This window comes from Homalodisca vitripennis, unplaced genomic scaffold (assembly GCF_021130785.1).
Source record: "Homalodisca vitripennis isolate AUS2020 unplaced genomic scaffold, UT_GWSS_2.1 ScUCBcl_3288;HRSCAF=8735, whole genome shotgun sequence".
Taxonomy (NCBI): Eukaryota; Metazoa; Arthropoda; class Insecta; order Hemiptera; family Cicadellidae; genus Homalodisca; species Homalodisca vitripennis.
Genome location: NW_025779565.1, coordinates 194,283 through 209,492, shown reverse-complemented (window position 1 = coordinate 209,492; position 15,210 = coordinate 194,283). Strand labels below are relative to the sequence as shown.

At 48.6% G+C, this 15,210-nt stretch overlaps 1 protein-coding gene across 1 annotated transcript; it reads right to left on the bottom strand.

Annotated features, from left to right (window-relative positions):
- Positions 1–12,254: 12,254 nt before the first annotated feature.
- Positions 12,255–13,391, bottom strand: LOC124372539 (putative ankyrin repeat protein RF_0381). The gene has a single exon (XM_046830936.1). The coding sequence runs from the start codon at positions 13,389–13,391 to the stop codon at positions 12,255–12,257; it is 1,137 nt and encodes a 378-aa protein (XP_046686892.1).
- Positions 13,392–15,210: the final 1,819 nt, after the last annotated feature.

The following is a 15,210-nucleotide window of genomic DNA, read 5'->3' as shown; positions in this document are numbered from 1 at the left end:
TTGTGCACCAAAACGCACAATCTGCCACTAATAAAGTGGATGAGCTTAACACTCATGGCAGAAGAGCTGCACCCCGACATCTTCGTTGTCTCTGAACATCACTTCTCGGCTGACACCGTCGCTATGTTTAGAATTGACAATTACGAATCGCCTAACAGTTTTCACCGAACAAACTTTAAAGGGGGTAGTGTTGCCATTCTTTTTTAAATCGCGAATGAAATTCCAGCCCTTTGAGGTGGATTGTAGCTGTGATCTAGACTTTGAAGTGGTGGGAATAAAAACTGATCTAAATTCCGTGGGAAAAATTACTATAATTCGTCTATATAGATCTCCCAACGGGTGCAGCAATACTTTTTTTTTGAAAATATCGAGACAACAATTTCTTTTCAACTGTGGCTGCATCAGACATTTTGTTAAATATCGGCAACGAAAGTCAAGAGCCAACGGCGGGACCGGTTTCGTCCATGGTTCTTTTTCCTGTGTCCGAGTGAGAGGTGGCTCGTGTCATACGAGGTCCCAGACCGAAAAAATCTAGTGACATCGATGGTACGTCTATGTGGTTTAATCAAAAAGTGTTTTCGAACCGAGCAACACAGGACAACATCATTCGGACATTTGCCGTGCCAGGTTGGTGTCACAATAATCGACAGGCTCCCTGAGGAAATTAAACATCTCGACGATCCCAAAACATTCAAATCTCGAATAAAACGCCTCTTGGTGTCAAAGGCGTTTTACTCCGTTGAAGAGTTCATGATGGGCCGCGGGGATGAAAATCCTTGAAATTACCAACAAAAAATTTCCCAGTCCTGATGTCCGGTTACCATGATATTCCAAATACGTGTTAACTGCCTTCTTTATTGACCCTCATGTCTAAGTATTGTGTGTTTAATACCTCAAATGTTGACGCATGCAATGCAATTGTGAAATTGTTGATGCAATAAAGATTATTATTAATTATGATCTGCGTCGTTAACGAATCCGTGTCGGGACACATCGTTTTTCAGTCAGTGGAGATACTTGACAGACATAACCTCACTTTCGACACCCATGACCGCCACTCTCGAGCACCAATCCGATACTGATCGAAAAAATCCCGTTTTCCCCTCTTTTTCCCGCAATTCCCTCACATTTCCCCTCATTTTCCCGCATATTTCTCGGAAATATTACCCCCACCACCGGTTCCGACCAATAGGAGGCGGTGGGCGGGGCTAAACGGGAGAAATTTGCTATATATTGAGTGTGGCGTTCGCGCGCGATCCTATACCAGCTTCTTGTCCAGTAGAATGAGCATCATAAGAAGCTCCCGGGAAGGGGCCGACGCGAAGCTGGTGTGGTTTGGAGAAATAATAACAATCCAATTACCCCCTCCACTTACCCAACCTAAAAATAGAATGTCTTCGCACGAAGTGAGGTTTGATCGAACGTCGATATCTAAACTAGAGATTTAGTTACCCGGTTTTGGTTTAACACTCACTATAAATCCGTTCACCGACGGCCAATGAACATTTTTGGTATAAACCGAGTTGAACGTCAATCGGAAATGCACTCAACTTTGATCGAACGTCGATATCTAAACTAGAGATTTAGTTACCCGGTTTTGGTTTAACACTCACTATAAATCCGTTCACCGACGGCCAATGAACATTTTTGGTATAAACCGAGTTGAATGTCAATCGGAAATGCACTCAACGGCTTGTTGGGTTGTAGTCTTCGTTCACGATGTTTTTCACACTACAACAGAGTGGATGATCGTCAGGTTACGAGGGATCGATTACCGGAACCTAGGAACTGACACACGAACGCTTCGTCTATTATTTCACTACCGTACGACTCTAGAACGGCGCTGAGTTGTGACCTACAACGATTCACCTCGGCGTCGTCGACGCAATCCATGTCAAAACCGAAACTGCGGGGGGCACTCAAGAGGTTCGTTACGCTTTCGGCCAGTCTGATTCCGGCCCATGGTGCGATCGGTCCATTACCGTCGTCTTTGACGGCGCTGAGCGTGTCCAATACGCGGCGAGACGCCTCGTGCACGTATTCCAGTTCGTCGTTTTCGCTGAACGCCAGATGTCTCGGGTTAGCGCTGTAAGGAGGACCCCCTTCGGGCCCCGAAACATAGGGTACTCCCATTGGATAGAGAACACCTTCGACGAGATGGTCGCTTCGAGGCGATGTGTCGAAATACAGTGAACACGATCGCCTGCATAGGCGTGACTCGAAACCTATCTCTTCCGCGTTCCCATCACTCGTTTCCGAGCTCCGCGCGTGATTCATCAAATAGTCCAACCAGGACATGATAAACACACTGCTGTAAGTCATATAACAGTTTTCGCAAGGGAACGAATCGTATGGTGGCGCTGATTCGGTTGGAACAGACACGTTCAGTATGTAGTTTCGTCGTCGCAAAATCAATTCAAGACTCAGTTCCAGCGCGTGGGCTTCCTTGTGGAGCCTCTGTTTTTCGCAAATTCTCACTAGGATGCGCATAGCATTCAATAATTCATCTATTTCACCGATGACCCGTAACACATTCTTATCACACTGAACCACCGTTTCGTTTTCAATTGCGTTTGAATCGTGTGACATGTTTTCGCACTATATCGGCATCTAGTAACAGTTTGGGACTTAGTCTAGACGTTACGTTTTGTTGTCTTCACGCACACGCCACAACATTTCTTACTCTGGGATTCGCCCTCGTGTAATTTTATTCATATATCCCTTACCTAGGTAAAGGTTTAATGAAACCCTGTTATTTTGGCAAAGTGTGTTTATTCAAGCGAACACTACACATAGTTACACATACATACAGACCGTCCTAAACCACTAGCTAAAAGTAATCAATTACGTAACACGTGTGTGTCGTTTTGAAGAGTCCTGAAAGTCAACGTCTTTACGAGTTCTTCGACTGCCTCCATTCGTTTCACGTATTCTTCCAGCGTCCGCACGTCGTTTAATAACTGTTCGGTGCAGAAATCCCCCAATTTAGCCATCGTTTCATAATAGGCGTTATACGAGTTGACTGCCCGCCGTTCGATTTCCTTGGACATGGTGGATCTCAAAGAGACGATTTCTTCTAGTAAGCGATTGGCGCATACCTTCTCGTTACCCTGGCTCGAAAGATTTTCAATACGTTCACGTGGTTGAAAGTAAGCGCGCCTTTGTTTCGTTTTAACTTGCAGGCTCGGCGCGCACAGTCCCTCTTGTTTTCGAGTATCTCGTTGCCCCTCCTCCACGACGGGTGTGATCTTCGGTGGTGAGGCGCTCGGTTGTCCGTCGGAAAGATGTCCACCGTTGTGTATGTTTTGAGAATTTGTAGCGACCAAAGAAGATGTCTGTTTAGTCTGTAGGCCCAGCAGCGTCAGCAGTATGGGTTGGCAAGGTTTCGGTGTCCCCTCGTTGACAGCTTCTGTGTCGACTGTCAGCCGTGGCCGCGAGCTAATCGCGTTCCGTTCCTCTTGTTTTCCACAATCGATACACGGCCGTGCAGGTGCCGAGGCCGAACCGCTCTCGACGGTCTCCGGGACGGCACTCGAGATTGTCGGAGGGAAAGGGCCCGACTCCCCGCCAGAAAGATGTCCTCCGCTGTGCATTTTTGGTAAATCGGTAGAGACCGACGGCGATCCCCCTGGGTGTTGTTGGGACGTTTGCGTTTCGATACGACTGTGGGACAGGTCGACGGCAACATCTTTCATGTCCTTTTCCTCCCAAAGTTGTCCTCCGCTGTGCATTTTTGGTAAATCGGTAGAGACCGACGGCGATCCCCCCGGGTGTTGTTGGGACGTTTGCGTTTCGATACGACTGTGGGACAGGTCGACGGCAACGTCTTTCATGTCCTTTTCCTCCCTGACGACGACGCGTGAGATCTTCGGGGGGACGGGCCCCGACTCTCCACTGTTCGTTTTTGGAAAATCGCTACTGACCGACGGCGATTCCATATCGCAGCGGCTTGGAACCGGCGGCCGCGGATTAATGCTGGATGACAGATGTTTTTTCGTCGTTATATGGCGTTTCCAATACATTTTCGAAACACTGAGCTCGCATTTGACGCACATCACGCGTTTCGCGTTCCTCTTGTGTGGCGAAGTGGTTGTGTGAGTTGTTGGCAGAATATCATCACTCTTCACGGTCCCGGACGTTGGCGGGGACGCGGTGGTACGCCGGCCGTCTCCACTCGGTTCTTCGTCATCATCGGTGAGAGCACCGTCCTTGTAATCGTTATGCGTATCCATACTGGCCGCCGAAACCAAAGATCTGCTTACTATGAACGGATAAAATGTGAAAGAGAGGGGGTAAGGAGTGTCGAGAACACTCCGGTCCACTACCTACACGTCCTCGCAGCTACGTGAACAGCCGATAGAATCTCACACAGTTGTTCAATTTACCAGACGTGGATGTGTTGTCGCACGACGCCGATCGCCAGGATGCGCCTTTTTACGGTAACGATTGTTGACGTAGTCACGTGGATAGTTTGTGACGCGTTGTTGTTGTGGATAGTGTCCACGGTAATAGCGCTGAATATTTGCGACGGTTGTGAACCGGTGCGATGCAACGTCACGGCGGACACCGTACCGATGATGCTGGACGTACGCCAGAATCTGGTACTTGTTCGTCACAAGACACTGAAGATGCTACACGAGAATTTGACCGACTTCTCGTACTCGTTGGAGCGGCAAACGAAAAATGGACAGTTCCGTTTCATTAAATTGAACATTACAACTTCGATGAGCGGAATCGACGAAGCCTTGAAGAAATTCCAGGAAGAATCCCTGAGGATCGTACGGACCGAACCGCCCGCCCAACCACCGAGTTTTAAAATCTCAAACGCGCGTTCCAGCTTCGACAACCGTTGGGTACTTCACCTGTTTTACATGCCGCTGTTGGCCGTATCCGCTACGTCTGCGGTCGTCATGAGTGTCCTTACTTGCAAGTTCATAATCGAAACGATGTTTCGAGGTTGTTAGTTACAGCCACTACACTGTTTTGTAAATTCACGTCTCGAATAAACTTGTGTTTCTACTCGTTGTTTTTATTCTCACGAACCCCATCGGACCAACGACCCTGTCCTACTTTACTTTTGCGTCATCAGTCGCACTATCTCCTCGCGGACCGCCTCACCGGCACGTCGGTTCGTGTCGTCACGATGCATACTCTTGTTTATGTATGACATCGTAGTCGCTACGTCGGCGTGCCCGACCGATTTACTGGCGGTCACCGCCCCATACTTCTCGTTTACGGACCCTAAATACCGCCGCCGCTGCGAGTGCCAGAAAACGCCTTTCGGTCGGCGTTGTGAAAAGAGTTTCGTGAATATCCTCTCGAACGCGTAGTCGAGCTGACGTCCGTTGCTGAGGAAGAACGGTTGGTCCTCGACACGCACGAAGTCTCCGACAGACCGCACATTCCCCCGCCAGTCGATTTCACGCGCGTGACCGGTTGGGTAGAACAGCGGATTGCGTCTCAGTACGGTTACGTGGTACAGTAGTCGTGCCACCGAACTCGGCTCACGAGGATCAACACCGATTTCACGACGCGCGTCAACACCGCCATTGCTGGAGTAAACCAGAGACTCGGGCACGAATACGCGTGCGAAGGAGGCTTTGGTGAACTTTTCTAACGTACCTCCGCGAATCAAGCGGTCGATCTCCGCGACGGTCAGTCGCGCGATGGTGGATTTAACGCGCGCACCCGTCAGAAATCCGAGCAGAAACGCGACGCAGAACTCGAACACCGTGCGTTCCGTGTCCACCTGTCGACGCGGGGTGTTAAAAGCCGTGTCACGCGAGACGAGCGTGTCGATCGCGTCGCTCTGCCCGTCACTGTGAACGGTGTTTCGAAAACAGTTGCCTCGTACCGAATATTTTTCGTAGATCACACACAACGTGTTGAAAACGAACGAGAGTAGAGTCGCGTTTTGTTGTTCGCTGAACACAAGTTCCCTGGGCCTTCGCGCTTCGCAGACCGCGTTTTTCAAACGCTCGTTCTTCGTCTGCTCACCGACGGAATTCATCAGGTGGTAGAAAACTTTCGATCTCACGACGGTTCCACGGGGGTTTTCTTTGAAAAACGCCACACTCTCCGGGGTCAGTTTGATGTCCATTACCGTGGATCGCCCCTCCGGCTTTTCTATCACCACCTTCAGTCGATCGGATCCACCGTTCTCCGCTAAGTGGCGCCGTGCGTACGACAACAGACTGCGTAACACTCGTTTGGCGTACGACATTCTCACACGGTTCTCCACGACGGCGAAAAACAGGAATCCGTACATTGTCTCTTTGGAAAAATTACCTTCGCTGAACGGCGCGAATTTTCGAAAATAATCCAGGTGAGAGTTCACGACTCGTCTCGACATCGTCCAGGGTCGATCGCCGCGGTGTACCGTCGATATCGGATCGCGACCGGTTGACGTGGACGCCGCCACCGTTTTAGATGCCGCCGCCACCGCCAGTTCCTGCACTATAGAAAGGCCCGAAGTAGCCGCGGGTAGTTGTAGTGCGAAGAGCCTTCTCGCTTCCGCCACTTCAGCCTTGGAAACAGCGGTGTTACCACAAGGTCCATCCGTGCTACACCCGACGATCATCGTTTCAGACCTTTACACTCTATTCTACTATGCAGACACAGTCCGCTCTTAAAATCGGTCAACTGATAGGCTGCTACGACCTGTGCACGCGAAGATATTTCGACAGGACCGTCGGAAACACCGCGGACGTGGCGGACAACGGAGAAACACACACCAATACGGGTATCTGCAGAAATACAGAACGGTTTACAGGGACGTGAACGTAACGCGCGTCTTCCTCTTCTGTGACAACCGCTTCAGGCTCAGTGATGAGGACGCGTTGATGCACTTGCAGAAGGACAAAATCGTCTTCATACCGCTCATCGACCCGGGCGTGATCAAGCGTGGTTTGGTACCGCCGGGAGTGGCTAACAAGATCTACGTTAGAGTGTACAGTCAACTGTTGTACCTCTTTTGGTACCACCTGAGCGCGTTCGTGGATTCTAACGACACGACGAAAGCGGTCGTCGTATCCTTCCAGAAGGTCGAAGAGTTGAGTCACATCGAGTCCGCTTTGGCGACTACTTGCCATCAACTGGTGGATGCGAACCGAAAACCTATATTCCTACCCATAAAACAGATCCTTCTGAAGGATCTGGAAAAGTACGGTGTTGCGTCGAGGGATAGTCGTTAAACTGTGTAAAATAACAACAATTGCCACTACCTGTTTGAAAGTTTTATTGTATAAATTGAAATAAACGGTTATGTGATCTGAAAACAATTCTTTCAGCCATACAGTACTTTTTCGACGACACCGTCCCAACGGTTGTAGTAGCCGTCGATTGTTTTACGATCTCCGTTTGAGTGCGACCCGTATTCGCGTTGCACGGCGGACAGCCTTAACGCGGCTTCGTTCTCCTGTATACCCTCCAGTATGGTTCGGGCCGTGAGGTCGGACATTATCCACTCCCGTTGCATGTAATTTATCAGGTGGCCGAGATCGTACACGGTGTTGTTCACCCGCATGATCAAGTCGTCGTCGTGGTTGACCACGATGTTCTGAAACGCCGAGTCCATCTTCTTCGAATCGTGGCCCTGTTTACGGATCAGCGTTTTTGCTTCTATAAATGTTTTTGCGTACTCCAGAGTCTCGACGGACCGCGACTCCTTCGTCGCCGTCATAGCGAACATGCGTTCCACCGCCTCTTTCGTACCCTTACTGCCGGACTCTGCGATGTGCAACGCCATTGGACGCGGGTCGGGACCAATCGGATAGATACGACCCGCGTTGTAACCGGTGAACGACAGTGACCTCACGTTCATCATGAAGCCGTAGGCTACGAACGGACCGTACTGTTGTGCCAAAGACAACAGTGTCTTGTTCAGTTGTAGTGAAACTTTTGAATTCTGGTGTACACGATACCGACAGTGGGTGAAAGTTCGACCCAAGTACTCCTCCACCGCGTCGCTCTCTCCCCTCGCCGTAGACCTTTCTCGCAAGTGATGAAGGAATCCCGCGATTCGAAATCCGTTGGTCTGGCTGAACGTCAATCGCGTTCTGTAGAAATAACAGTACATGGCGATCTTAGCCGACAGTCGCATCAGTGTTTCCACGAAACAGCGACCACTGTGCACTAACATTATCGATACATTGTCACCGTCGAAATCCAACGCTTTGTTAGTGATTATTTCAGACGGTAGGGTTATGTACGGATACTGGTTACGAACGACGCGCGTGAACGTGGTGATGGCGTCCGAGGAGAACACCGGGTCTCGTTTCACGACGGCCGCCACTTTGTTCATGTCCGCCGACTCGAAGAGGCCCTCCATCACGTGATTGGGAATCCCTATCTCGTCGGGTCGTAACGTGGGATCCGGTAGAACCTTTCCGTAAAGGCAGTTCAACATCTTGCCGGGAATCACGAGTTGTTTGAGAAAGCTCTTCCCGCCCTGGGTCTGGTCTTTGATGCTTTTATTCACCAGTTCGGTTTCCATCAGCGATTTCCACAGCTTTTGGAGTGCGTCGTTGTTAACATGGGACGGTTTCTGACGCGATCTATCCGCCGTCTCTCCGCGCCGCGATCGCCGGTCGTGGTGGTGTATGAACATGCGTTTTTCTTGCAACTCTTGTGGTGATAGCCCGTCTAGACGGCACAGACGTCTCAACATGGTGTCGTATTGGTGGGTGCACTGTGTGATCGGCGGCGTTATGATATAGTTGCGCATGTTGTAACGGTAGTTCGTGCGTATCGCCAACTGTTTCAGACGAAAATATTTGGCGTTCAACAGCGAACGCAGTCTCTTCCTCTTCCGTTGCCAGTACCTCATCGCCGGTGACCGGTTGGTAGGAACATTCTCTCTTTTAGATTTTCTGTTGATGCGGTCGAAACACAACCTGAGACGTAAAACTTCTTCCGGTGTGAGCGCGTACTTTTCGATATCCCTTTCGTCACTCCACGAGTCGTCGACCGTGTAGCGGTCACCACATCCTTTGAATCCGTTTCGTGGTGACCGTATACCGGTATTTACGTCGTACACGAACGGTTTGTCCGTGTAGTTGAGATCGATATCCCGGGTGTTGCCCCTCGCCATTCCAGCATTACTTCGTGACTCCGTGGTACGCGAGACCCTTTACCCGTAGTTTCTCATCTCGTATTGAGTGTTTATTTCTCACGGTGTGGTATCCGCCGACTGATAAAAGTTCACACTCACCCACTCAACACACACACACAGAGAGAGGGAGGGGGTGAGAGAGAGAGTAAACGTTGACGGTCGTGTAGTAAACTCGAGATTAACAACCATCGTGTCTGTTGGATGTAACGCGGCAAAAATCACGTTACGTTACACTAAGTCTTGACCAACAATTTACCTTTTGATGGCATCCGTACTTTCCAATACGCTATTCGGCTCGGACAGAAACCGTCACCGAGTCGAGAATGGTGGGACTGTTGCTAGTCACGGCATTGCGGGCGACGGTCGGTTTCGAGGTGGGTTCGCTCGTCGCGAGAACGACGGATCGGGACAGCGCATACACCCAGGACCTATTAAGACGTCCCCGACGCTAGGCGTGGTTGGAGATTTGGGGCCGGCCACCCCGGTTCCGTCGTCCTTCAGCAACGTTTTCGGCGGTTACAACCGGCGAACGGCGGCCGACCGGGAACTCATACGTTGGAACGTGGTTAAAGAACAGGATGCCCAACGCGGGTTCCGCGTGTTCGACGGTGTACTCGTGAGCGTCAAAGACGTATCTTCGGAAGACCTCTTTCTGGAACGGATGCAAATCGCGTATTCGGCGTATGACGCGTACGTGGTTGGTCTCGTGAACGGCTCACCACTGGACATCGCCAAGGCGTTGGTACGAGCCGTGTCCGCGTGTCTTACGCGATATTTTTCGACACAATCCATGTTACGCACGAACCGACCTTTCATCGCCAAAGTTTTGAATCTGGAGAGTCCCGACCTTTTTTGCATGCACTCTGACTTTTTGCAGGCATTTCTTTTTACAAACGCTTCGCCCGAAGACGAGGCGGTCTTATCACTCGCCGAAAAAGTCTACGCGGAAAACAATTTCGACGTTTGTGGTGATTATGCCGATCCAAATACACCGGAAACTCACGTGAACCGCGCTCAGTACACTGATCAACAGCTCTTCGACCTTGTGGCTCGACTCGCCGAACGCCGGGTGCTCGGTGGGACGAGACCCTCGTTCACGTCCCGACACGACTCGGGCGCCTCACCCACTTTCACCTCGCTACACGACAACACGCCGTTTCAACAACCACTGAAGGAAGGGGCCGGAGAGGGCGCGAACGCGATGTTAATTCTAGTGACCGATTTGGACGCTCTACACAACTATGTCGCTTACGTGTTGTACTTGACGCCAGCACAATTGCATCGTCGTTACAATGTTAATTTCGACTGTCTGCGACGTCCCACGTCCTCTGCCGGTCTCAGCTGTTGTCTCGCCAGGGAACCGAGAAAACGCAAACGGGACAACACCAAAGTGGCGATATCCACGGTAATTGAAAAAAAGCGTAGAGACAAAATCGATTCGATGGGTGAGCGGAGCACCGCGTGCGATGCTGCTTTGGAACGACGCGCCGTACAGACGATAGAACGCAACAACGACCTGCTCTGTCACGTCCTACTGATGCTGTTCGACAAATGTGTCACGACGCTCATCGACAGAGGTTTTAAAAACCTCAACGCCAGGCGTGGCTACGCCGTCAACAGTGCAAAAGAAATAGGCGCCGCGACTATTTACACGGGCATCATCGACACTGTTGGTGAGGTGTCCACCAACCTGGAGGGGTACACGTTCGAGACGGTGGCTAAACACGAGGCCAAATCCAACGCGACGGGTAACCAGAGTCGAGAGTGTCATTTACGATTCAATTCGCCGCCCGACTCCGTATCGACCTCTCCGGCCGGTGACGGTGTAAGGAGTGCACACGAACACCGGGATCGCGACACTCGGTACGAGTGATCTCGTACCGAGTGTCGCGTGAGACGGGATGATTTAATTCCGTAACCGGTACACTGCAGAGAAGATCACAACAGTCAGTAGATGGACACGGACGATCCTTTTGCGTTTCCTCCGAATCCCATTCGCGTATCTGTTCTGGAAGCCGTCGCACACCTGCCGCTGGAAGTCCAGTACGAGATCATCGCTTGGCTACCTTACGACACCGTTCGTCGCGTTGTCAGAGGAGACGAAAAATTCGGTGCATATTTCTGGCGACTGTACTGTGAGAGATGGAACCACGTATACCGTATCTGCAGCGGCTGTTCACAAAACCACTACCTGCTTTCATAAATATATATGAATAATAAACGATTTACATTGTATTTTGATTTGTAATTTATTCCACCAGAAGACTGTCGGTGTTCAGATCATGTCTAGGGTTACAATGCCATGACAGAGTCAATACCAACAAGTTCTTTTCCCTACTGTATATTTATAACAAGGTCACGAGTTGTCTGTCGCTATTAGATATAAACATCAAGGCTGTAGGTACGACCGTTCATTTTTCGAGCAAAAGCGAATGGATAATACCTTCTCGGGTATCAGGTTTTCTCCTCTATACATCAAACACGAGGATAGAACCTTATTTTCCTACCATTAGGAACAATACGGGGGGGGGGTGTTTTCAACACGTGCCCTCGTGAAAGGACGCGGGTGGGAGAATGTCTGAAAATACGTACAACAGTGTTGAAAAATTAGCTTTATTTTACAAAAGATTATGAATCACCATCACTCATTCTTAACCTTAGACCCATCAAGATATCGGCTTCTCTTTTCAACGCGAGGTGGACGGCGCTTCCCAGCAGGGTGGTCCCTCCACTGGAACGACAGTTCATAACGGCAGTAAACAGTTCGTCGTCGGGGTTTGGCTGTTTGAATTTACCAATCCGCAGTCGCTTGAAATATCCGTCGATGGTGGACAACAACGATGTCACCCCCGTGTGCCCAACGGACCTCGCCAACTGTGCGGGCGTCCTACGACACGTGTGACGACTTTTGTAGTTGTATACCGCCCCATACTCCAGCAACAGACGGCAGCAGTCGACGTGACCCATACTCGCCGCTTTGTGCAGGGCGGTCTCTCCGCTTTTATCCAAGCGGTTTGTCTGTACGCCTCCGCTCAGAAGTATTCTCATTATCCTCGCGTCCCCTTTCGAGGCGATATAATGGAGAGGGAACGGGGTTCCTTGGCTGCAACACCTTACTTCGGCACCCGCCGCGACGATCTTCTCAATACCCCTTACATCCAGGTGCATCAATTTCATTAAAGTCATTTTGCGTCTTTAGTACAGAATCCAACATTTCAAAGACAACTGTAGATTTTTTTTTAAATGTAAATATTTTAACATACTCCCAAAATTCCTGTATGACATCGACTGGATAGTTGCACCTCGTGAACATTTTTAAAATTTCCACCACGACTTCGGAATTGCCCACTCCTTTTTCTTCAAATTCGTATATCGCGGCCGTCAAAACACTGGCCGGAGGGTCTATCCCGTAGCTGTCACGCACTTTCATGTCGGCTCCATACTTCAAACAGAGATCGATCAAATCGACGTCCAGCGACGTTGCAGCTAAATGAAATGGCGCACGCCCCCGAAATTCACCTCCTTCGATTGTACCGTTCAGTCTTGATCCGCCGATGATTAAAATCTCTGCCGCATCATATCTCCTATACAATATGGCCACCTGTAATGGGGTAAGACTATCGTTTCGTGTCGTCTCGAGTGAGGCGCCGCGCGCAATCAATGTGTACAACATGGATTGCAGAGCTATCAGCTTTCTTCTCTCGAGTGGACGGACGCGTACGGCGACGTGTAACGCTGTTTCTCCCGTCGCGGGGACACTTTTGTCTGGATCCGCACCATTCTCCAACAACAGCCGTACGATTTTAAAATTGTACAAATTCACTGCGAGCTGCAGAGGTGTCACCTGCTGGCCATCCAACTCTACGATACGGTCGGGGTCGGCTCCGAGGGATATTAGGAGTGTCAGCATCTCTGAATTGTCTTCGGCGACGGCGAGTGCTGTTGGTGTAAGATGTTCGTTGCACTCGCGGTTCGGGTCGGCACCGTGCTTAATCAGAAGTTTCACATAGGCGGGTAAGTTTTTGGAGACGGAATAATGCAAAGGCGTCCGTCCTTTTTTGTCTGTATTGTTTGGATCCGCGTTAACACTCAGTAGAAATTTAACAAATTGGAAATCGGTTGATTTCACCGCGTAGTGTAAGATGCTCCATCCTGTTTCCTGGTGGATTGTACTGTTTAGGTTGAATCCCACACTGATTAGTTTTTTCATACCCGACACTGTAAAAACGCTGCCCGACTCGAATGTGGCGCGGAAGACCTTAACGGCGTTCTCCTCCATTTTCGGATCTCCATGAACCCTTATCCGTTTATTCTCCCGAGTAGAAGACACAGGTGGACGCGACATCTGGATCGACCGCGTGTTGGTTCTGCTTGAAAGACTGCTCTCTCAACTCGCACAACTGTAGGCCGATTCCGTGAAGAGTGGACGATATCTTCCGGTTGAGGGGACTGGAGATTAACTGGGCAGTAGTGGTACGCTTCCCTGTTATATATAAAAGACCCCGATAAAAAAAACTAAATTGTAGCACGTCGGTAACCCGAGTTGAAACGATATCACCCATCGAGTCACCGACGTTTACTGACAAACTTGAGTTGTCGTCGTGTTCGTGACAACCCCTCCCCACCTCGTTCCCACTTCTGTCGATGGTATGTTGTTTGTTTCCGGCGTGACTATGAGGCTGTCAACCGTCCGGATCGGTATCCCGATCTGTAAAGACCCCGAGCTGTTGGATTTTCGTGTTTCAGTTTGATTATTTTTATAGACATTTTCTTATCGTATATATTACGATGGAGCGATGACTGCGCGAACTAACAGCTATCATTTAATATTTAGCCATCTTTGTAATGATGGAATATATATCATAGGAAATGTACGAGTACATATGGTCAAACTTACCTGTGTTTTGGTCGTCTTTAGACATAGCGGTAGTTCTCTGGAATCAGCATTTCGTCTTGTATCGTAGTTACTCGTTTTTCACAGAACTGTTAATTACTGTAAGATTTAAACGCCAAAACTAAAGGAAAACAACTAAAAACAGTCCTCAGTTACAACATTAAACTCAATTCACACTTACAAAGACAATATACGTAACACTAGGTCACACACAAAAACCCGATTCTCTGTAAACAAAATACAGATTCTATATATACGTTGTAAATAAAAAAGAGTACAGGTTGTCGGTAAATGGTAAATATGAGTATAATCCGTGGAGGCTGTTCCGTCGGGTTGAGCGGATCTCTTCAAAGAGTACGGTGTTCCGCATATAATTTCGTCAGAGGTCGTCGTGACTGTTGTAATGACGCCAGAGTGCGGTATGTTGGAAGACAGCGAAGGTGAGTTCGATATACCGACGCCGTTCTGTCGGGTAGAACCTACCGTGAGTTCCTAATGACATAGTGGATAAGGGTCTCACCAAAGAGTACGGTAAGGCGCATACAAGCGACGGGGGAGTTCCGATTGAGTAGTCTATATAACTATATATATATATATATATATATATATATATATATATATATATATATATATATTGGTAGCACATTCACCCGGCAAGTGAGAGATCCGGGTTCGACTCCCGGCGGAGCAAGTACTTTTTGCGAATCAATGTTTATTGAAATTACATATATATATATATTAATAATATAATAATAATAATTAATAATTTATAATAATATAATAATTGCCCAATTTTATAGTTATGTTGGGATAAATAATTAAAATTGTGGTTTCCTTGGAAAATTGCTTTATTCATTTTATTTTCTTTATCTATGAAATGTAATAAAACGTCACACCAAAAGCCTTGATGCATTTTAAAGTATAAGTACATGTAAATCTATCTTACTATAAAAAGTACTGAAAGAAGGATGGGTAGTCCTTATCGTATACCTCTGACCCTTAGGGTGGACATGTAAAGTTCCAACTAACATTAAGTTACAGTGATGATTTTTATGAAAATCATCAGTATAATTGTTCTATTATATAACAAATCACTAATAGTTTTTATATTGACATATCAATTTTATCACGTTATATACGTAACAAAAGCTTCTTGGAAACGGGTATTGAGCTCCATATTTAAGTACAGTCTTAACCTCTACTG

Excerpts from the sequence above, each read along its gene's own strand:
- LOC124372539 (XM_046830936.1), bottom strand. The coding sequence starts at position 13,391 with ATGGAGGAGAACGCCGTTAAGGTCTTCCGCGCCACATTCGAGTCGGGC.